Raw genomic sequence first — 23,640 nt, 5'->3', positions numbered from 1 at the left:
CGATTTCTTTTCTTTTCAGCAGCATCTAACCCTCTTTAGCCCATAATAGCTAATCCATATAAAATGCCTCTAAAAAAACGAATGTAATCGTTTCAGATTTTAGATATTTAGAAGCGTTAAATCCTACTCTAAAATTACGTCTAGAGGAGTTCCCGTTGTGGCGCAACAGAAACGAATCCGACTTATAACCATGAGGGGTGAGGGTTTGATCCCTGGCCTTGCTCAGTGGGTCAGGGATCTGGCATTGCCGTGACCTGTGGTGTAGGTCGCAAATGTGGCTTGGATCCAGCATTGCTGTGGCTGTGGCCCAGGCTGGCAGCTGTAGCTCTGATTAGACCCTTAGCCTGGGAACCTCCATGTGCCATGGGTGTGGCCCTAAAAAAGCAAAAAAAAAAAAAAAAATTAAATATCATTTTTAGGTTGCATTTTACAAAGTATTTTAGCAACAACAAAATCGTCTGTTTAAGATCTTTTTCTTCCCCATTCCTTACTTAAAGCATAGTCTGACTTGGTTCTTACTTGAATAAGGGTCGGGTAAACTTCATTCTTCCTTGTTCAGTTGCCATTTTTAGAGCCAAAGGAATTGCTTCTTCCCATTTGGATTGAATGCAGAGTCGTAACCATCTGAAAGGAGGGTTTTTAGGGGATGGGGTGAGAAGTGAGAAGGAAGAAGCAAGGGGTACCTGAAAATTACTTTTGTAATGAGGAATAATCCCATTATAGTTACACTGTACGTGACTTTATGTCTTTATTCTGACAATCTCAGATCCTTCTATATCGCACTTCCTAATTGGAGAAGAGAGAGATGAAGATGCTTCTTGAAAAAGATCGTATGTTTTAAACGTTCTGGATTACGTAGGTGCTCAGGGACCTTACACATGGCAATTTCGGAAAGAATTAAACTTTGATTTAAGCTCACACTACAAAGTTGATTTCAGAAAGATGAAGAGAATCAAAGATTTCTAACCAGTCCCATTTCAGAGTCCATCTGGCTCGCTGGGGAAGGATGCCTGTTTACCACTGAAAATTCTTAACTCTAATTGCTTTTTTGAAGGCAAGCGAAGCTTAGGACAAGTGTGAACAGAAAGATTAATACTGTCATTTTATAGACGTTGCAATCCCTCCTGGAAGACATTACATTTGTGTATAGAGACGCGGTAAATCTGACAGGGATTTCTCAAGGCTCCTGTCTCTCCCATACGCTGCTTGCACCTTCTCCACCTGTGACACTGGGTTTCTACTTTCTTCCACAGAGACAAGTTAAAATGATGTACCTGAATCGTATTTCAGAATTGTTAATGGCATTGAAGTTGTACACCTCTTGCATTCGTTTTATGTGCCCCAATGGAAGAGGTGCCTAAGAGCAAAATAAAGAAGTAAATGTATCATTTCAACAGGATTCCTTGGAAGAAAGGAGCTGGAGAGAAATTCTTCGCCAGATTAAAATCCGAAAAATGTTATAACACAGAAATACGTTAGCTGGGAATGAGAGAAACCAAGGCACACTGAAATAAACTTTGTGCACACTTATTCTGAACAAGGATGGTTTCCTGGGAGCTGAGGGATCACTTAGTTCGTGAGGCACGTGGAGAATTAAATGAGAATTACTCTGCACACCCTTTTCGGTATGTAGAGACGCTAGATTTCAGTCCTTTTCCAAAGCCTTTCAAGTTTTTCCTTCTACCTTAAAAATCTTAAATGTATTCCATTCTCCACATTCCATCAATTTCTTAAGGGTTCCCTCACAATTCCCCCGCCAGCTTCATCTCTGCCTGTTTCCTCTGAAATCCCTTCTTCAATGACCTATATCCCTACAAAATCACTGTTGTATCATTTTTACATTACAGACCTTTTCAGAATCTAATGAATTAATACAAACCCTTTCCTTGGGGAGAGGGATAGATTCACCACAGAAACACAAACTGCTGTGTACAGGTGCAGGGGGGGTCTTAAACTCCTGCATCCGTGTTAAACGGCCCTTAAGAGAGAGGAAGTTTAAGAGAAGGAGAGAAGGAAGAGCTCGGGTTGGGAAGATGCTAACGTTCGATGCCAGCCTCAGCCTCATCTTACAAAACCCTCCCTCTGTGCTCATGAGCCACCTTGTTCTCATGGACCGCCAGACCCTTCTCAAACGATGTCTTCTCAACTAAGCTCCAAGTTCAGCCTGGTGGGGCCAGCTGGCTAAGGTCATCTCCTGGGCGCCGGCCTGTCGCAGGGTTTGCCGTGCCTGCTCCCCAGGCATCCCATCAGGCTTGCTTGCTTCTTGGTTCTAGGTCACATGGCAGGCGGGGCTGCAGAAATGTGTGCAGCCGTGCTGATGGCTTCATGTGCTAAAAGTGGATTCTCTCGGGCGCCTCGTGCTTGACAATCCTGCTGCTCATTTTGTGATCGATTCCATGGGAACGTGGGTTCAGAGTCCTCTCCCTCCCTCTCAGGATCCTGAGACCTCCCGCTCATGCTCTCCCTCTCAAAATGCAGCATCTCCTTTCAGCTTCACACATTCCTTTAATTACCTGGTTTTGAAACCTTCAGATCTGCTGGGGCTCCTTTCGGTTGACCGCCAAGCCAGTCGGTCCCCAAAGTCCATGCGCTCCGCCTGCCGAGCTCCCTCTCGCCGGCCTGTTCCTTCCCTTCCCTCTGGCCCCCTCCCCCTCCACGTCCTGTACACCTGCCAACTACCTTCACCAGCGGTCCAGCCCTCCCGGCACCAGCGAAGTTGTCTTCCCCATCCACCATTTCATCAGATGCCTTTCTTGTTAAAAATGATCAACCCTCTGCTGCTGGCTAGAAGCAAATCTAGAATCCGTAGGTTGGCATTCAAGACTGACTACATCAGATCCCAGCAGCTTTCTAGTGATCTCTTCATTAGCTTCTTTCCCAGAGCTGGGACCTACTCCTGCAATACTGGGCATGCTCTGTCACTGGGGATGTGAACGTCCACCTCCTTGCTGCTCAAACCCAGCCCACTCCTCCAAAAGCCTTCCTCATCGCCCCAGCTGGAGGTAAGCCTTCTCTTCTTTTCTCTCTAATGATACTTAGAAATATCCCTCCCTCTGCTGTTCAGTTTTGCATGTGTGACCTTTCCTACTAGATTATAAATCTTTTGAGGACACAGCAGATTTCTTTCTGACATATTTTTAGATTCAGTACAGAACTAAACACAGCAGTCACTCAACAAATGTCTTTAAGTAAACGAACAGATTTTGTACATCATTTTCTTCTATTAGTTTCCCCATTAATATATTAATATATATGGGGTTCCACTGTACGTGCTGCGCCTTTATGCTCATTTTAGTTTCTAGTGTTTTGAGCTCATACTTACTTTCTGGAGCATCTGTGCTAAAAATTCATTCAATTGATGAGAAGAGAAGTCTTTCAGGTCTGCTGAGCTGAATGAATTTAAATCATCTTCTTTGGCCTAAAATAAATATTACTTGATTATTTCCATTGGTGTACAGTTAAATAATATGCATTTGTTTATCTGGCATAAAAGTAAACATTAAGAAAAAGAGAAATAAGGCGTTCCTGTCGTGGCTCAGAGGAAACGAGCCTGACTAGTAGCCATGAGGATGCAGGTTTGATCCCTGGCTTTGCTCAGTGCGTTAAGCATCTGGTGTTGCCATGAGCTATGGTGTAGGTTGCAGACGTGGCTCAGATCCTGAGTTGCTGTGGCTTGGTGTAGGTTGGTAGCTGCAGCTCCAACTCAACCCTAGCTGGGAAATTCCATATATGGCAGGTATGGCCCTAAAAAGAAAAAAAAAAAAAGAAGAAAGAAAAATACCAGGATGCCTAAGATTGTAGAAAATAAATTAAGCCATAGGTGTTTTAATCACTCTGAGATTGCATCACTCTAACTTAGAGTTGATATGATTCCTAAATCTACATTACTTAAGAAAAATCAGACTATTAATAGGAAGAGTGATGGAAACTCATTGACATCTTTCTTTTGTACCATCCATGGTATAGAGATTTTCAAAGTAAAGGAACACTACAAAAATATGTCAATTGACTTACAGGCTAATTCAAAAATTTGGTGAATAATCACGTTGCATGTTCGTTTCAGTATCAACACTAACGAACTGACCAGACCACAAAATGATCTTTCCCTCCATCCCCCCACATTCTACTTTCCCCATTTCATCTTGGAAATCATCTAGGGGAAAAAAAAGCGGGTCTATACTTTTCAGCTTAGGATTCATTGCCAACTATCTTTGAGGAAATGATTAAGGAACATTAAATAAAGCTTTTAACCTAAGTAGCATAGGAAATCATTTAAAACTAGTTTAAATTCTTTTAAACTCAGGTTTCTTTTCATTTTAAGAGAAATATATGGCAAAAGTTAAATGGCAAGTAGAACCAAATGAAAAATTCCCTTTTTTGCTCCCTGTCTCCAAGGCCCACTCCTTAGGAGCCTATATTAATAGTTCCTAGGTCCTGCTGTGGCATAATGGGATCAGCAGTGTCTCTGCAGCCCCAGGACACAGGTTCACTCCCAGCCCGGCATGGAGGGTTAAGGATCAGGCATTATTGCAGCTGCGGCATGGGTCACCACTGGGGCTGGGGGCTCCCTGTGCTGCAGAGCGACAAAAAAAAAAAAAAAAAAAAAAAAAAAAGGTCCTTGAATATCCTTTCAGAAAATTTAATGTGTGCATATACATCCTTGTATATATTATTTTATACCTTCCTCCCCCTTCAAAATGCCCCTTAATATCAGAATTTCTTCCTTTAGAACCTCACCTAAATATCAGAACTTAGAGATCTCATTCTCTGCTAAAAAATTTTTGCAAATTTAAGCTTTATAGTAAGGATATATTCATTGGTGGCAAAACACAAAAAAAAGCACGGGAATGAGAAACCAAAATTCATGGTCATGGTTGCATGGAGGGCAAGGTGGGCAGAGGAGGTACGTATGTGCATGACCAGCCTACTCCTCCGACAGAAGCTGCTAGATTTTGCATTTTCTCCCCCCCGCCCCCAAAAACCCCCTTGAACTTAGACCTAAAAAGTTAGTAACGCTTTGACTTTGTTATGATGTTATGAGGATCTCCAAAAAGATGCTTATATTTTATTTAAAATTAGAATCTCTTTTCCCTTGGTCTCCTGTTCCATTTTCCTGAGCTGCCTAACTCCTGACTTGGTTTCCCGTCCTTCTTCTGGCTCTTAGTGGGTGTTTCCAACACCTGGAGCTTTCTACTCCCGTCTTATTCTCCACGCCCAGGCAGACTCTGTTACAACCTCTCATACCCCCCATCTGCTCTTCTAAGAGTCCCCTGGTCCTTCCCCCAAATCACCTACTCTCCGCCAAGAGGCCTACAATTCCCTGCCCCTTTCCCTTTTAAGATCAAGAAAAACCAGAACGAATACCATCTTCATTTGTTTCTCTCCTCAAACTTAACTCTTTACATGTCGGGGGCTGATATAGTATAATTTTGACTTACGAATAGCTTTTCCAAATACATGAGTTTTTTTGTTTTTGTTTTTTTTTTTTTGTCTTTTTGCCATTTCTTGGGCCGCTCCTGCAGCATATGGAGGTTCCCAGGCTAGGGGTCGAATCAGAGCTGGAGCCACTGGCCTACCCCACAGCCACAGCAATGCAGGATCTGAGCCACCTCTGCAATCTACACCACAGCTCACGGCAATGTTGGATCCTCAACCCATTGAGCAAGGGCAGGGATCGAACCCGCAACCTCATGGTTCCTAGTCGGATTCGTTAACCACTGTGCCACGACGGGAACTCCCCAAATACATGAGTTATAAGTAAAGCACCGCTCCCCTGTTTCATTGAGTAGAAACCTATTTGTACAATTCAAAAAGGAGTCACAACTCATTCATTGCTACTCACAGTGATCCACCTTTGACTTAAGGCAATGCAAGCGTTGGTCAGGGTCATATCATAACTGCAAAGATGAAAAAATATTCAAGATTAAATTTTATTTAAAGGGACATGCTTTTGGATCAGCGCTGTTTGAAGGGGCAGAACATACTTAAATTTCAAAGTTCTTTGAAAATAAAGAACTCCAGGGTGATGGAAATAGGAAGTCTTCTACCTGACTTAAAGATCACTGGTGTCATCTAAGAACCTGGCAATCCAGGTGGATCCCAAAGGAAGGAAACACCGGATTATTCTTTGGAGAGAAGGCCAAAACATCTCAGCAAAGACCAACACGTGCTGGAGGAGCTGGGACCGAGTTGGGCATGTTTAGTGTACTGGACGGCAGGAGCAGGTCCAGGCTCTGAGAACAATACGGTAAACGCCACAGTCCTTGCGCTCGTGGATTTTACATTCCGTCATTCCAACCACCTAAAGATCCAGCAGATCGCTGAGTAGCTGCTATGTGGCGAGCATTGCTCTAGATGATGGGGAAATAATAGCGTCACAGGACACCCTCGGGAGACTCTGAAATCAGGTGATTTTGCTCCTCTCTTTTCAGAAGAAAGCAGAATTAACAAAGTCTATTACACGAAGCAAGTTAACGCTAAGATTTGTGTGTTTTCAACTTAGACGACAAATCATACATTTTGCGGCCATGGAAGAGACTGTGTGGTGTGTGCAAAATTCTTGTAAAACATCCCTTTGTCCATAAATCACGCTTGCGGGCTGTGAAAGGTTTCTGTTTAGAGATCAGGGGTGTGCCTGCCCCAAAGGGCCCAAACTGAGGTACATTGCTGATTAGACGTTATCACTGAATTTGCTTCCAGAGACTTCGGGCCCTGGGAAGATAATAAAGGGGTCAAAGAAGCGACCTTCTTTGAATCAGCTGCCATTTCATCTTCATGAAGCAGTCGGGCTGCGGACAGAGCCTTTTCTGCTTTGCCTTCAAGGCAGTGGGAGCAGAGGTCCCGGCCTGCTCAGGCAGTAAATCCCCTTCCACTAGAACACGACTTAGCACCCATTTCATACGGAAAAAAAAAAAAAAAACCTTTGGCTGGTCTGTTTCTTGGTGCCTGCAACTTCCTTCTCATTATACAGAGAATAAAAATAAATAAAAAAAAAAAAATAAGGATTAGCCCGGGGCAAGGGCAAGGGCCTAAGAAAAGTGATGAGCGAACCAGGTAGGAGCCCTGTGTTCGTGTTGCTTCAGTGTGTGAAGGACAGAGACGTGAGAATCACACACATGAATCTCAGGTTCCGACTATGGCAAAGGCTGGGCATGAGGGGGTGGAACACAGCTCCGAGGAACCCGAGATGGGAGGCTTGACCTGGTGGGCGAGGTCAAGGGATGCTTCCGTGAAGAAGCGGATCTTGGGCCGAGACGGGACTTAACTGGGGCGAGTACTCAGGGTGGAGGGAGCAGCAGGGTGGAGGCTGCAGCACCAAGAAGTCAGTGTCCTCACGCGACGGCTGGCAAACGGGGCTTCAGGCTCCTGATGTGAGGACTGGTTTTGTTTCAAAGGCAGTACGAGGTAGGGTTTACACCTCCTAACCAGGGTTTGAATCTCAGCTCCCTACTTGCTGTGCCACCTTCGGCAAGACTCTGGACCCCGAGCTAAGCCTAAGGTGCCTCCTCTGGAAGCGGGGTTGGTTGCTTCCAACACGGTGGTAATGACGTACGTGAGCCTTCTGGGTTAAGGTTTTCGAGGGAAGGGCACTGTCTTACTCTTTTCCATACAGCTCGTCCTCCTCGTGCAGAAAGGAGGCCCTCAATAACCACCTGCAGTGAGTGGAACTAATGTGCAGTGACCATGTCACTGTCACGGAAGTGAGTCTTTCGACCTCAGAGTTCAGAGTCTAACGCCCTAAGAATTCGACTCTCAGGGCAAACTAGGAACAGCCTCAGGAAGGCATCAAAGCCTTTCAGCTATTTTGGGGCGCGCCAGGATTTAGGAGGATGCCAGGGAGAGCATTCGCAGGGCATTTCTTACTTGGGCTTCACAGGGGGCAGCCCGGGAGAGTAGAGCCAGGCGCTCCAGTCGACTTGATTGAGAAGATCAACCTGGGAACAGAAGGGACACCCCGTGTGCTGCAAAACAATCTTTGCTATTGAAAAAGAAATCGAAAACAGGCTTTTCGGTCCTCAGGTCTATAATCCTGTCTACAGAGACATTTCATACAATTTCTAAGGCTCTTTCCTGAAATAAACGTAATCAATAGCGCTCTGTTAACTACTTAAAATAGGAAAATTCAGTGCACACACAACATTCATTTCTGCAACATCTCTTGTGGATTGCTTTGAAATGGGAAAATTCTACACATTAGTGCATGTTGCTGAGGTCACATTTCAAGTAGGAAAACATTCAAGGAAAGATTGAGTCTGAAATTCTAGACCAGTACTACTATGAAGTAATTCAAATCAGCTGAACAACTCGCCAGTAAATAAAGATATTTGGGGCAGGAAAAATAACAAAGCTTTTAAAACCCAACCTTATCTTTAAAGTGGGAATACAGGAACTCCTTCCAGTCATCGGTCGTTATGCTCTTGTAGGAAAATTTCTCGACATAAGCCTTTAAGAATCCTAGAAAAACCTCTGTGAGTTTTTAAAAAGAAGAAGAGAGAGAAAAAAAAGAAGTCAATTAATGGAAAAACAGCAACATATAAACGTAACATGCTTCTTGGTGCCTCTCACTGTACCAAAGCGTGAGAACATGCAGAGGGGAGGAAACCCATGAGGGTTTAAGAATAAAAGAATGTCGAAATGTTCAAAAACAGAGGCAGGACTTGAGCTGGACCTTGAAGAACACATGTAATTTGGTGGAAGCGAGAGGAGAAATCCTAATGAAAGGTAAGGGGATGATGCAAGACACAAAAGAAACACATGACACAAGTTCTAAAAGCAACGATCTTTGTATGACTAGAAAGGAGGAAAATCACATTGGCCAGACAGATGGATCCAGGGGAGGGGGGGCCTTCAAAGTCCAACGACAAAAGAGAGCACTTTTAAACATCCATCAACGGGAAAGTTACATAGCCTCGGTACATCTGTATGATGAAATACTACGACAGCATTAAGAAGCGTGAGTTTGTAAGCTCTGACATGGAAGGATGTATGTGAAATATTGGTGAATTAAAAAACAAATGGGGTGGGAGTTCCCGGCGTGGCACAGTGGTTAACGAATCCGATGAGGAACCGTGAGGTTGCGGGTTCGATCCCCGGCCTTGCTCAGTGGGTTCAGGATCCAGTGTTGCCGTGAGCTGTGGTGTAGGCTGCAGACGCGGCTTGGATCTGGCATTCCTCTGGCTCTGGTGTAGGCCAGTGGCTCCAGCTCTGATTCGACCCCTAGCCTGGGAACCTCCATATGCTGCGGTGGTGGCCCAAGAAAATGGCAAAAAGACAAAAAAATAAAAATAAAAAATAAAAAACAAATGTGGAACAAATATATAGCCTGACCTGTTTTTTATAATTAAAATAACTTTTTATATAACTATATATATAATTTATATGGGTTCATTTAAACTTAGAAAAAGATCTGGAGCCATACATACCAAATGGAGGGTCTCTCACCTACTACCCTCTGAATTTCCACACCACCAAAGTGTTTTCAACAAGCACGTACTATTTTCCTAATTTTCAGATCCCGAAGAGTTATTTTTTTGTTATGCCGCATACTTTAGCACTCAGGGGTTATTTAAGATTTTAAGCAGAAAAGTAACATCAGAACATGGTACAGATTCCTTCAGCCACTACAGAATTAACTGGTAGAAATAAATAATGGAGCAAAAACAGTAGTTAAAAATTCTATTCCCCTCAAAGGGAAAAATCAGAAAATGCCAACCACTTGCCTGGTCCTCCAAGAAGCTGCTCAAGGTAAAAGAGTAAAGCAAAGCCCTTCTCGTAGGGAACTGAGGAATATGCGACATCTGGGTCCACATTCGTCAGATCAACCACAAGCTTGGTGAAAGGATGGGTCTCCCCAAAGGTCTTTACCTGCGAGACACAAAATCCGAGGAGGGTTCAAACATGAAGACTGGCTACCACCAGGCGAACAAGCGAGTGAGGAAGGGTTGCAGCACTCCATTGCCTAACTTTAGAGAAATAGGGAATTTACACAAAGTGAGAGACTGGAAATGGTAGGATGTTTGCATACGTTTCTGGAAAGGCTAGTAGCGGAAGGTTCCGTGATATTTCTTGCCCAATAACAGGCTTTATTCTTACAAAAGATTAGAAAAAATGTGTCAACGCCTGGTCCGCAAATTCAGCTCTCGGAGGAAAGCACTTAAAAATGACATAAATGCACCAGATAAAATTCAAACAGTAACTGACTGACTCTACTCATTGCAAAGACCCATGGATCCTACTAGTCAGGAACAGGACTTGACAAGGACAAAGACTAACATGTTAACAGTGGACCATCACCCAGTATCTGCTTGACCGCCCCCCCCCCAACAATGCCTTTCTTGTTGCTACTTGGTGATGCTGCTTTCCCAGCTGAGTTTGGAACACCTACACAACGTGGGAGGGATGCTTTTAAAAGTATGACTCATTTACCGAATTCTGTAGTTCTCCCCATCCTCCCAAAGCGTGAAAATGTCTGAACTTTTCACCAAACAATCGTCCACAAATGTGGCGTTCCAAGTACACGGTATGCCCTTCATTTAACCTGAAAAAAAGGTAAGAAATAAAAACACTGATACAGCTGAGAGAAAAAGGCATTTGAATCAACACGACAGCTTCTGTTTGGCGTATCCACAGAGCAAAGCAATTGTAAAGCACGAATACTCCAGTCTAAGCTGACTGCTTAGGTTGCTTCCTTGCCTTCGATTCAGAAGCCCAGCCCAGAGCATGGCAGCAGGGGAAATTAAGCCATGGTTTCCTGTGTTCGTGGCTTCAAATGTTACCGTGCCGGGAACTAAACATAGCAAGTATCAATGGAAAATCTCCATTCTACCTGACGTTGCGACAAGTATGACCCCATTAAAAAAAAATGCCCGTCTATCAAGAGATGATAACAAAGAAAAACAAGATGTACACATGTACAGAGTGGTGGAAGATAAGAAGTTAATTAATAACAAGAACCAATAAAGAAACAGTACATCTTACCAAAAGTGATCCCAAGTTTTGTTGGTCACCAGATTTCCCGTCCAACTATGAGAGATTTCATGTGCAATAACCTAAAGGAAATAGTGGAAGTGACTGGTGGTGAAACCGATGATCTCAACCTCAAATAACTCATTATCTAAGCATTCTAGTTTTCCTAGTTCCACATTTAATTTTTTTAAAGATTGGTTGAGATATTCAGGAATTCCATAATTTAGCAAAAAAAAAAAAAAAATCACAATTTAGCAAAAAATTTAAAAAGTATAGCATAGTTAAAATAATTAGACACAAAATACTATTACTTAAAAAATATTATATGGGGAGTTCCCATTGTGGCGCAGTGGTTAACGAATCCTACTAGGAACCATGAGGTTGAGGGTTCGATCCCTGGCCTTGTTCAGTGGGTTAACGATCCGGCGTTGTCATGAGCTGTGGTGTAGGTCGCAGATGCGGCTCGGATCCCTCGTTGCTGTGGCTGTGGTGTAGGCTGGTGGCTACAGCTCCAGTTAGACCCCTAGCCTGGGATCCTCCGTACGCCATGGGTGTGGCCCTAGAAAAGGCAAAAAAGACAAAAAAAAATATATATTATATGGTACATCACTCCATTAAAAACATTTCGTAAATGGAGTTCCCATTGTGGCTCAGTGGTAACAAACCCAACTAGTATCCATGAGGACGTGGGTTTAATCCCTGGCCTTGCTCAGTGGGTTGAGGACCTGGCACTGCTGTGAGCTTTGATGTAGGTCGCAGACATGGCTGGGATCTGGTGTGGCTGTGGCTGTGGCATAGGCTGGCAGCTGCAGCTCCAATTTAACCCCTAGTCTAGGATCTTCCACATGCTGAGGAGCTGCCCTAAAAAGACAAAAAAAAAAAAAAAAAAAAAAAAAAAAAAATTGCATAGACATAAGAAGAGATTAAACCATAAATTGTCTTTAAATCCATTAAATCTAATTGATAATGTAATAATGTCTCACCACAAGAATCTCCAAGTTCTCTTATAACCATGTCTTCAATATAATACAATGGATATTTTAAAATCAGTTGACTTAATAATCTCTTAAGGGTAAAACTATGATAATAAAGTGTAACTTACATTAGAGAGAGACTTGTCACCTGCCTACAAAAGAAGAAAGTTACCTTAGTATTTCAGTAATCAGAGTACAGATTACCCCTAAAAGACTGCCTATGTCAAGACGTAGTATTCTGGCACTTGTGGTCCACTGTGTGTCCTCCTTACTCCAAAGAGTTCAAAAGGGACATGAATGGATGAAATGAAACAGAAAGAGAGGACTAAAAGACAGCATCATTCTTCCTCTCCCTATTCTTGGGACTTGTTCCGGTACTGGAAGAGCGAGTGTCCTTGGCTCGAACTTCCAGAAAGCCTATTTCCTCTTCCCGTTCTTCATATCCACTCCTGTTTATCCTTACGTACTTTTCTGCTCTTTGTTACCAGCAGGATAGTTAAGAAAAGTCTGGAGTAGCCTATGTCTCCAATGGGGTGCTTTGTTTTATTTATTTACTTCTAATCCATTACTCACCTGGTTCTAGGAAGGATGTGAAGCAGCTGACAGAGGCAGAAAAAATACAGCTACCCAGTGGGCTAATCTTTGCCTGGTCATGGTAAACTGAGTTGTGTTTGTGTTTCACCAGGATCTATATGCCAAGTGTAAACGCTAGAGTTTCTTTGTCTGGATACATAATTCATCAGTGGATTGTGACACAACACCCCTCCCCCAGCACCCCCAAATGCCTGAACAACTGGTGAAGAAAACAGGTTCCCCGTAGGCTTTGAACCTATCATGTTAATTTCTCATTTTAATTTTATTTTGGTGGCAAGACTATTTTCTTCCAACTATCTCCAACTCTCATCATTGTATAAAAGTGAATATTCTGTAAATCGGGTGAACTTTCATTGGCACTAGTGTCTAGGACACACCACGGAGAATTTATTCTCTTTTTACTGCTGAAAAAATGACCCAAAGGGCCAAATTATTTTCTTTAGACATATGAGATGATAATAACCACAATAAGCAATACATTCAGAAACAAAGGGTACATAAATAAGAGAAAAGATGTTCTAGAATATTTTCTTAGGAGTCTACGGTTCTTCACATCTAGGCTTATGTTTGGGGACAAGTCAACTTTATTTATTTATTTTTTTGTTATAATTTTTTAAAAAATTTTTATTATTTTATTTTATTTTTTTATTTTATTTTCCCACCAAGTCAACTTTAAATGAAGAAATCTTTACACTTACCAACAGAGTAGGAGTTACAAAAGTGAGGCAAGGATTTTCCATGCCACCGTAAGGGAAGGACGGTGGCAGGACCAATAGGTCATACTGACCCCAAACATAGGGGCCTCCTAGATCTTCTGCAATTTTAAGCATGGATTCAGTCTGGAAAATTAATGCAGATATATTTATATGTCTTCATTACGGCCATAATTTCTTAAAAGTGTACTTTGCTTTCTATGAAGGCCATCAGTTAATGTTTATTTTAAATGAAAATGATTCCAAAAAATTCACCAACCGCAAATGCACATAAGATATATTATTTGATTCTTTTATCCCATTACTTAAAAACATCACATTTCATATTCAAACTCTTAAATCTCTGGTCTCCCACAATTATTGCAAGGGGCAACTTTATGACCAACCTCGGAAAATTCGTAAGCACACTTTTCCACCTGCTCTTTCTCAGACCACACCAACGTTCTTGGGCCAATTTGCCTGCAAAATGAAAAGGCTCGATCAAAACGAAATTCAAGGCAAATTACTCACCTGGTTCTGGGAAAGATTTAAATATCATACCCAAATCCTTCCAGAAGGCCTTATCCTGTGCTTATGGGGAGGTGGTGGAGCTAAATGGCTTCTCGGAGGTACTGACCTCCTGCTGTACCCGCAGCATAAATCTGCCTCTCTGCACGTCTGGCCAAGTGAAAACTGAGACGTGACGCGCCCCCCAAGGTTAGCTTACTGGCTCTGCTAAGACCTTTATGGATCTTACAGCCAGAGAAACCCAATCGTGGCCTAGTAAGAGAGTATTCCAGAACAGGGGTCATGTAAACTCTGTTATGCACTTCGAGGGTAAACACTTTTATAAAAGAAGAAACAAACAGAACAAGAAGGAAATCCCGTCCCAAGATATAACGTGGAAGAAACTTGAGCACATTATGCAGAGTGAAGTATGCCAGTTACAAAAGGACAAACACTCTACCATCCCAGTTACGAGGTAGCAAAAGCAGTCAAATTCAGAGAAAAAGGAAGTAGAACGGTGGATATTAGCAGCTGGAGGGAGGTGGAAATGGGAGCTGTTGTTTAAGTGGCACCCAGTTTCAGTTTTCCAAGATGAATAAGTCCTGGAGGAGTTCCCGTTGTGGCGCAGCAGAAATGAATCTGACTAGTAAGCATGAGGTTGTGGGTTTGATCCCTGGTCTTGTTCAGTGGGTCGGGGATCTGGCCTTGCCCTGAGCTGTGGTGTGGGTCAGCAGCTGACACTCCGATTCGACCCCTAGCCTGGGAACCTCCAAACACTGCAGGTGCGCCCTAAGAAGCAAAAAAAAAAAAAGAGAAAAAAGAAAAGAAAAAAAAAAGAAAAAGTTCTGGAGCTATTATTTCACAATGAGGTGAATATACTTAACACTAGTGACTATTGAACTATACATTTAAAAAATGGTTTAAGATGGTCAATTTTTTCTGTTTTTTTTTTTTGTAAATTTCATTTTGGGGTTCCCATCATGGCTCAGTGGTCAATGAACCCGACTAGGAATGATGAGGTTGCAGGTTCCATCCCTGGCCTTGCTCAGTGGGTTAAGGATCTGGCGTTGCTGTAGCTGTGGTGTAGGTCAGCAGCTGTAGCTCTGATTTGACCCCTAGCCTGAGAACCCCCATATGCTGTGGGTACGGCCCTAAAAAAGCAAAAAAAAAAAAAAATTCATCTTAAAAATTGTATGCAGTGCCAAACCCTCAGACTTTGCCTTGATATCCTACCCCTGAGAGGCAGTGGATTGTAGCGAAGTGTTTTTCAAACTTTAATGTGTATACCAATTATCTAGGGAGCTTGTTCAAATACCAATTTTGATTTAGTAGGTCTGGGATAGGACCCAAGGATTTGCATTTCTGTCCAGCTCCCAGGTGATGCCAAAGCCACTGGTCTGTAGACCACAGTGAGGAGAAGCGGTGACCAGTGGCTCCCAACATAAATGGATGAGAGCCACAAATGGGAGCCACGCGTGCAACTGTAAACTGTCTAGTGGCCATATTTTTTAAAAGAGGCAACATGAAGCAAATGAAATTCTTATATATTTTGTGTAACCCAATATATCTAAAATACTATCATTTCAACATGTACTCGGCATAAAGGATTATTCGTGAAATATTTTGCCTGCTTTTCTTTCATATCAAGTCTTTCGAATTCAGCATGTGTTTTACGCTTACTGAGTATCTCAAGCTTCATGTGGTTCGCGGCAGCCACTCTAGACAGCGGAGCGTAGGCGCTAACGTTAGATGGGTTAGGAGTGCGTCCTGGCTCTGACATTTCCTAGCACTGTGACTCTGAGCTGGTTATTTAAACATACTGAGCATCTGGAGTTCCCTTGTGGCGCAGTGGAAACGAAGCCGACTAGGCACCATGAGGTTGTGGGTTCGATCCCTGGCCCTCGCTCAGTGGGTTAAGGATCCAGCGTTGCCATGAGCTGTGGTGTAGGTCACAGACGAGGCTGGGATCAGATCTGGTATTGCTGTGGCTGTGGTGTAGGCCGCTGTAGCTGTGATTCAACCCCCTAGCCTGGGAACTTCCATAGGCTGAGGGTGCGGCCCTAAAAAGACAAAAACAAACAAACAAACAAAAAATCCATACTGAACATCAATTTCTTTACTGGTAAAATGAGAAAAAAAAATAATTGTATCCATTCCACAGAGTTGTGAGGATTCAACGGGATGATGCATTGGGGCTGGTACCTAAATGACACCTGATCATTGCTGCTGGGGCCACTGTCATTGTCACGCAGTGAGGGCCTCCCACAGGCCAGGCCTAACACATGTTTTGTGAGGATTAACAAATGTCAGGTCTATTAATCCTCACAAAACGCCCTCGAAGTACATACGATGATTCCTAGTTTTCCGGGGAAGAAGATAATGTCTGAGAGGTGAGCTGCCCGAGGAGTCGTTGGTTAACTGCTGGAGCTACAACCTGAGTTTGAGTTCGCTGACTTGCTCGCTATGCCCACATTTTGGGCAATCTGAAGAATGGGACTGCTACAGCCTTTCTTAATTTTCAGTTGTTTGAAATAAGAACAATCAAGAGAGGGGAGTTCCCGTCGTGGCTCAGCGGTTAATGAATCTGACTAGCATCCATGAAGACGCAGGTTCGATCCCTGGCCTTACTCAGTGGGTTAAGGATCTGGTGTTGCCCTGAGCTGTGGTGTAGGTCGCAGACGCGGCTCAGATCCAGTGTGGCTGTGGCCAGTAGCTTCAGCTCCGGTTTGACCCCTAGCCTGGGAACCTCTATGTGCCATAGGTATGGCCCTAAAAAACAAAAAAACCCCCCAAAAAACAAAAAAAACCCAAGAGGTTAAAAAAGAAGGGCACTCTGGCTGCTGGTAAAATCTTCATAAAATATCTTATATTTCTGTAATATTTACAGGCTTCCAAGTGTTTTCAAATTGTTGATTGCATTTGTTTCCCATAGTCACCCAATGAGGTAGGAAGGGGTGGTAGTGTAATTTCAAGGATGGGGAAATGGAGGTTAGGAGAAGTGATGCGTTCAAACATATTTTAGGCTCCAGATCTCTAACTAAAGGTAAGAGCCTGCTTGTTCTCCAATACTTGGAAAATCTAAGGGGTGACTGGTACAGATTCGATTTGAAGGTTTCTAGAGTCAGCTTGCTACCTTGAGAAATACACGAATGGTCTACCAGTTAGTCCTGACAGAGGTTCAAGGCACCGAAGGCTTAATCTTTTCATAAACCTCCAACTTCATTCAAAAGCTCACCTGCTTTCTAAGGCTCCAACGACTAAAGCAATCAAGTAGCAGGGGATCGGAACCTAAAGGGGCAAACAAAACACACACAGCGTGCTTGAATCAGTGTTTAAAAATGTTACAGGATAAGATATTTTGTCATTAAAAGTAAGTAAATTCCCTTTCAAATTTCTAAACATTAGTGTAGATTACTTTCCTCTTATATTTCTCAAATCGTTCTCATTTTTGAGGGTCAAATAGTTTAAAATTGTGAAGTAAAAACATTTCAAAACATCTATTGCTCTTTTATCCCAGTAGGAAGGAAAACTTCTGAAATGTGAAAAACATGATTGCACAGAGTATTACAAGGTCCATTTTCAGCATTTCACAAAAATTAACACGCAAGAAGGCAACTGTGTTTTTCTCTTATGTGTGCTGTCATTTTCTCTTGAATTAAAAACATGCTTTTAATTCAAAAAAATCACTCCTGGAAGTTCCCGTCGTGGCGCAGTGGTTAACGAATCTGACTAGGAACCACGAGGTTGCGGGTTTGGTCCCTGGCCTTGCTCAGTGGGTTAAGGACCTGGTGTTGCCATGAGCTGTGGTGTAGGTTGCAGACGTGGCTTGGATCCCGCGTTGCTGTGGCTGTGGTGTAGGCCAGCAGCTACAGCTCTGATCTGACCCCTAGCCTGGGATCCTCCGTTTGCCATGGGTGTGGCCCTAGAAAAGGCAAAAAGACAAAAAAAAAAAAAAAAAAAATTCAAAAAAACCACTCCTGGTATATTTGAGAGACATACAAAATAACCCAGCAATCAAATGGAAGCTGAAAGTCTGGGAGCTTGGACTCCTGGAAGCTAGGGTGGGGGTAAAACTGTCCACAGTGGCACAATTACAGGTTCTGTTAAGGAGGATGATTTAAAAAGCATAAACATACAGACATACTATGATTTAAGGTCAAAGATACAAGTCAAATTACCAGCTACATGGGAATTTTAACTGAAAGGACTGCCACAGATTGCTATTCAGCCTAAGACAGTTCTTCCACTTGTAAATACTACACCACCACATGCCCACGCGCTGGAACTAGCGCAGGTCAACCTGTAACTTAGAAACAGGAAGCCTGCCACTGACGGGATGGGGGGAATGGATCATTTTCCATCACTCAGGATGCCTCTCCAGCAACCTCTTTCTCCAATACTGACGCTGGGAGCAGAACCAGGTATTTCGAAAACACAAAAGAAAGAGAAATGCAAAGAACAAAAAGCAGAAGCTGCTTTCTAAATTCTGAATCATTGGAGCTGCTGCTGTGGGGCAGTGGGTTAAGAACCCGACTGCAATGGCTCAGGTTGCTGCGGAGGTTTGGGTTCCATCCCCAGCCCAGCACAGTGGGTTAAAGGATCCGGTGTTGTCGCAGCTGTGTCCTGGACGCAATCCCTGGCCCAGGAACTTCCATTTGCCGTGAGTGTGGCCATACAATTAAAACAAACAAAAATTCGGAAGTACTTGAAAAGCCATTTTAGTCTCCGGATGGGTAAAAGCTACTTGTGGTTCACCAACAACGAAAACACACATTTACGCGCTAAGATCTTACTTTTTGGCTGAATCTGTATATTTTCCTGCTCGAGTCTTCTGGGTCGGGCGCTTCTCCATCACGAATGGCACTCATAAGTGCCACCAGTTCTTTAGGGACAGACACCTAATTGAGAGGAAGAGTCATTGCCAGTTAGAAATAAAAGGTTCTACGTAAAATAACTCTTTCCCCCCCTTGTTGACTATTGATACAACAGACTATGAACTCAATACATTCGTATTTCTCAAGTTTTATAAAGAGAATTAGCAACATGTAAAACTGGCTTCTTTAAAAATGTATGCGAAACATCCATCCATCCATATTAAGAGCATTTAGTAGAAACTGATGAAAATCCCAGCTCCTCCACTTACTAACTGCATGGACCTGGGCATCTAATCCCTGAGCCTCAGTTTCCCCTTCAAATGAGGATCATACTTCACAGGAATGTTGCAAGGAATAAATAATACAAATGAAGAGCCCAGCGCCAAGGCTGGCACTGACAGCCACCACCCGTGCACCCTCCACACCTCCAGAAGAGACTCAAAAGGATGCTATGCTCCCTTTACAACAGCGAATACAACTCTGGGCAATTTTATTTTTTTATTTTTTTTGTCTTTGTCTTTTTTGAGGGCCACACCTTCGGCATATGGAGGTTCCCAGGCTAGGGGTCAAATTGGAGCTATAGCTGCTGGCCTACACTACAGCCACAGCAATGCCAGATCCAAGCCATGTCTGCAACCTACACCACAGCTCACGGCAAGGCTGGATCCTTAACCCATTGAGCGAGGTCAGAGATGGAACTTGCAACCTCATGGTTCCTAGTGGGATTTGTTTCTGCCGTGCCACGACAGTCACTCCCAATTTTGTATTTAAAACATAGGCCTGGAGTTACAAAGTCTACTTTTTAAGGGTCATGAGTATGAGGAACTTAAACTTCTTGCTGAGAGATGTGAAATAATTTCCTCTGGAAATCTGTATGGGAAAGATCCTTACGGGGCAAACCATATGGTCACTTAAACATGGACACTAGCTCCAAGATTCTGAAAGTTTTACTTCTAACGAATGTTGATTAAAGGACCATCCCCTGAGCATTGATGATTTAGTGAGCATCCATGCCCACAGTGCTAGGCTCCCATGTTCTTTCTGCATGGCCCAGTCCTCAAATCTATTACTGAGATGGGCTCCGGAACCAGTGCTGCAGCAACCATAGATGCTGGAGCTAAAAAGCATTCAGAAATAATCTGGTCCCGCTTCCTCCATTCATTTAGGCAGTGATATGTTACACAAATGAGATAACTGAGGTCGTGAGGTTATAAGACTTGCCAAGGTCATGCGGTTATTAAGTGGTGGGCAAGAGTCCAGAACATGGGATTCGTGGCTTCCAAGTGTGGTTTTCTACAGCACTATGCTAGGGGTGGTTTGGTTGTGAGATCTCGGAATCAAGAAGGCCCCATAAATATAGGTTGATCCTCAGTTCTATTTGCTTGTAAGTTTAGCCTCTGGGATTGTATTTATTTATTAATTATAGTCCACCCTTTCCTATGGGATTAACAGGACCTACAGCAAGAATAAGTTGGAAAAGTATACAGAGAAGCCTGCAATATATGCCCATTAGGATACCTAGATAGATATTGCATTTACAGAAACTTTACGCCTACAAAAGCCAGTTGTTTCAAGTTAAAAAGAGTTGTCCCCAAATTCTTGTCTTCAGGTCTAGAATTCTAAATTCCTTTTAAAATCAAAATGATACTCACTTCCTTTTTTTTAACACTTATATTTGAAACTGTCTTTAAAACAGAGGTCTATAGCCTCTTTTTTTTACATATTTCAGGTAGAATTTAATTAAGCAAAATACCTCTAGCTATAAAAATTCTGTCATTACTTCTGCTTATCATTTATACCACATTTACTTATATGGATCATTTGGGAAAGATATCCCATGTTCATGGATTGCAAGAATTAATATTGTTAAAATGTCCATATCATCCAAACCAATCTAGAGATTCAATGTAATCCCTATCAGAATACCTGTTGGATCATTTAATTCAGATAATAATTGCAGTGATATTTACCTCTGCACTGTAGGTTAATTTCACAGAAGGAGTGTCCTGGCAAGGAAGAATTGCTCTGCAGTGGATGGCCTAGGAGGGGGAGGAGAACAAAAGAAACCCCTATTTCCTTGTCTCATAAATCAAGTCATTAAGAAACCATTAAAATTGAAGCATTGTTCTTAGACATTCTTTTTAAAAATAAAATCTGTCTCATATTTCTTCAATTCTTTTAAAGTAGCAAAAGCAGATTTGTGGACAAAGAAATCTGATCTTGCATTTTAACAGTCCATGAAGCAATATTAAGCAATGACTCCTAAGTAACAGTAGTGCCCAGTGAGGAGCTGTTAGGAACCCTGAGAAAAAAGGGCTCTCCGGTGAGGTAACTTTGAGAACCATGGCCTATTACACCCCTGTCTGGAAGGGTCACTAGGAACGTTAGCTTCTGGAGGCTCTGGAAGACCTGCAATAAAGAAACCTGTTTGAATTCTTATATCAACATGAAACCCATTTTTCTCTGGTTAATTATTAATATCTAAATTGGGTGCCAGTGGTCTGAAGAACACTTGGTAAATGATGCTAGAATCTTGACGTTTTGATCTTGTAGCAAACTTTGAAAGGAAACACTAGGGAGACAAGGAGGGAGAAAGAAAAGTCTCAACACCATCTAGACATATTCATTCACATTATATGTAAAGCGTTTCTTTGCTGACACATCAATCTGTCATAAACATTGGTTCCATCGAGAAGATGACTAGAGTAGCTATGATTTTATATCCTGACCTATTTACAGATAAGTCTGCATCTATTGGTGGTGAGCAAGGAATCCTAGCTTCACTGAGACAGTCTACTGAGCTTAAAGGAACAGTGATACTAGCATCTCTTTCTGAAGTTGTTATCAGGTATAGTTCATGCCTCTGCAAACTTCCTTCAGCTCTTTTCACTTCGGATCTCCAAAGATATGGGATCTCAAATGACCTCTAGATGGATTAACTAGAACCAGAAGAACCACTTGCTTCTCTCTCCCAAAACAAGGTTCTAAGACCATGCCTCTAGAGTTTCTTCATGGTCCCTGGTCATGTGACTCAGCAATGCCCAGGGGGTTATATGTATTTCACTGGATAAAACCAAATCTAGGAAAACATGTGTGCAGAACAGCCATAAGCAAACTGATCAAACAAAATCATGGCTACATGCTTCCTATCAACTGTAATCATTTCTTAATTTAACTGAAATCTCTTTCCTCTATTTCAAAAACTATTTCCAATGAGAAATAGAATGAGATGTTCAAAATTCACATTCTTAAGACTCACAAGTCTTGCAATTCTTGCCAAGTTTAGTTTATGGACATTCCATAAGTATTACTGATGAAAATCAGATAAGAGACAGAGAGTGAATGATCAGTACATTCTTGCTTAGAATGTGGTATTGCTTCCAGATTAGTGAATTCTGGGTTTCTTAGATTTAAAAGACCATTTCAGTTGGCAACAGAGAGCAAATATGTCTAAATCAGGTGCCAACATTTTGACAGATTTGCTTTCAAATGTGAATCTACCGTAATATCTATCACACAGGAATAATAAAAGGATTAAATATGCAAAGTACCTAACACAATGCTTGGAAATATAGTCAGTGTTTAATGAAGTGAGTTCCTTTCATTGCAAACTATTTGATTACTAAAAGAACTGACTTTTTTCTTTTACAAAAGAGTTTGATAACTTTTTATCTTTGTGGCAGATTATCTCTAATTATGTGGTTCTTTATTCTTAGTTTTTAAACAGAAAACAGATATAGTTTAAATCATATCATTTTAAAGGCACACTCAATACATTTACACGATATATACAGTTGTAAATGTACTAGAAACATCCAGAAAGGCTACACACCAACTCAATGGTTACCTTTGGGCAATGGTGTCTGAAGATTAGGAAATTTGATCTTTCACTTTCTCTTTACTGTTAGCAGTTTTCATAACAAGTGTATATTTTGTTTTATGATTGTTTTCCTTTTGTTTTATGACCATTTATTGAGTGCCCACTCTATGCCAAGTTCTATGCCAGGGGCTGAGGGTATGAATATGAAATTGACCCAGACAGTCCAATCTAGGTAGACATGTTTTCAAATTAAAGGAAGTTTCTTTTTAAAAGTACTATTCAAATGTGTTAATAAGTGAGCAATGTAAATGAAAATATATGGAGTTTTTATAACATAAGATAGAATAAAAATTCTTGCTCGGGTAAGACCCATGTATCCATATGACCACGGTCCACTTTGCCTCATTCAGCTGCATGAGGTGGGAATAATAAAGTAATTCCAAGTCTTTTTTTACCTGGCACTGACTAAAGAGATAGGGGTGTTCCTTCCCAGAAGTTTGTTCAGGAGTGAGCCACTGAAGAGCAGAAGATTTTGGAGACGTCTCAAAAGAAATTTCTATAACAATTTCTTGATTTCTGGATGAAGGGAACAAAGGCATTAGTAGAGTATAATTCAGTCTAACATCTGAATTCATAATTCATGCACCAATAATATAAATAATATTTTACAAGCTCTCATTACCAATTGAGAGTACCTTCTAGGCATGTTAGCAAGGCGATGGGTCCTTTTCCCTACATGGTAACTGCTTATGACGATGTAATAGGAACTAGTATCAGCTGAATATCTCACTTTTTTTTTTTTTCTGTGATATCATTTACTCTTTTACAGTAGTGGGAAAGTAGAAGAAATGATTTTGAAACTTCAACTGCCACCCCGGTGGGTGCCAGGACGAAACATCGGGGAGTGCTAGTCTGCAAACTAGTTACTGGACAAGGTAAGTTAAGAACGTGGGAGTAAAGTTTTATTCTGTTGAACCTAATGATACGAAATACATTCTGTGGAGTTCCCGCTATGTCGCCGTGGGTTAAGAAGCCAACTACAGCAGCTCAGGCCGATGCAGAGGAGCCGGTTCAATGCTCAGCCTCGTGCAGTGGGTTAAAGGATCTGGCGTTGCCGCGGCTGTGGTGTCAGTTGCAGCTGTGGCTTGGATTCACTCCCAGGAAATTCCATGTGCCACAGGTACAGCCATAAAAAAAAAAGTGCTGTATTTAAT

At 42.1% G+C, this 23,640-nt stretch overlaps 1 protein-coding gene and 1 long non-coding RNA gene across 6 annotated transcripts in view; one reads left to right on the top strand and one right to left on the bottom strand.

The window, feature by feature from the left end:
- The window catches only part of LOC110260790 (uncharacterized), a 183,519-nt gene that overhangs the window by 22,621 nt on the left and 137,258 nt on the right, over positions 1-23,640 (top strand). For all 3 annotated transcript variants that reach the window (XR_002344245.2, XR_014804381.1, XR_014804380.1), the window contains exon 2: positions 23,256-23,361. This is a non-coding gene — a long non-coding RNA (uncharacterized LOC110260790). The remainder of the gene's footprint in view (positions 1-23,255; positions 23,362-23,640) is intronic.
- The window catches only part of LTA4H (leukotriene A4 hydrolase), a 32,019-nt gene that overhangs the window by 680 nt on the left and 7,699 nt on the right, over positions 1-23,640 (bottom strand). The window contains 16 exon segments of one of the 3 annotated variants that reach the window (NM_001185132.2): positions 520-624; positions 1,275-1,357; positions 3,323-3,418; positions 5,843-5,897; positions 7,864-7,934; positions 8,363-8,466; positions 9,720-9,864; positions 10,426-10,537; positions 10,978-11,048; positions 12,068-12,091; positions 13,232-13,372; positions 13,633-13,705; positions 16,968-17,020; positions 18,526-18,630; positions 20,577-20,645; positions 22,882-23,002. In NM_001185132.2, the coding sequence (NP_001172061.2) occupies positions 520-624; positions 1,275-1,357; positions 3,323-3,418; positions 5,843-5,897; positions 7,864-7,934; positions 8,363-8,466; positions 9,720-9,864; positions 10,426-10,537; positions 10,978-11,048; positions 12,068-12,091; positions 13,232-13,372; positions 13,633-13,705; positions 16,968-17,020; positions 18,526-18,630; positions 20,577-20,645; positions 22,882-23,002 (1,428 nt within the window). 3 annotated transcript variants of the gene reach the window in all.

This window comes from Sus scrofa, chromosome 5 (genome assembly GCF_054392235.1).
Source record: "Sus scrofa isolate SSC_HxYL_T2T_F1_AM1 chromosome 5, Sscrofa_HxYL_maternal_Yorkshire_Landrace_v2.0, whole genome shotgun sequence".
NCBI lineage: Eukaryota > Metazoa > Chordata > Mammalia > Artiodactyla > Suidae > Sus > Sus scrofa.
Note: the sequence above shows the minus strand (reverse complement) of the source record. Positions and strands in the feature narration are given on the sequence as shown.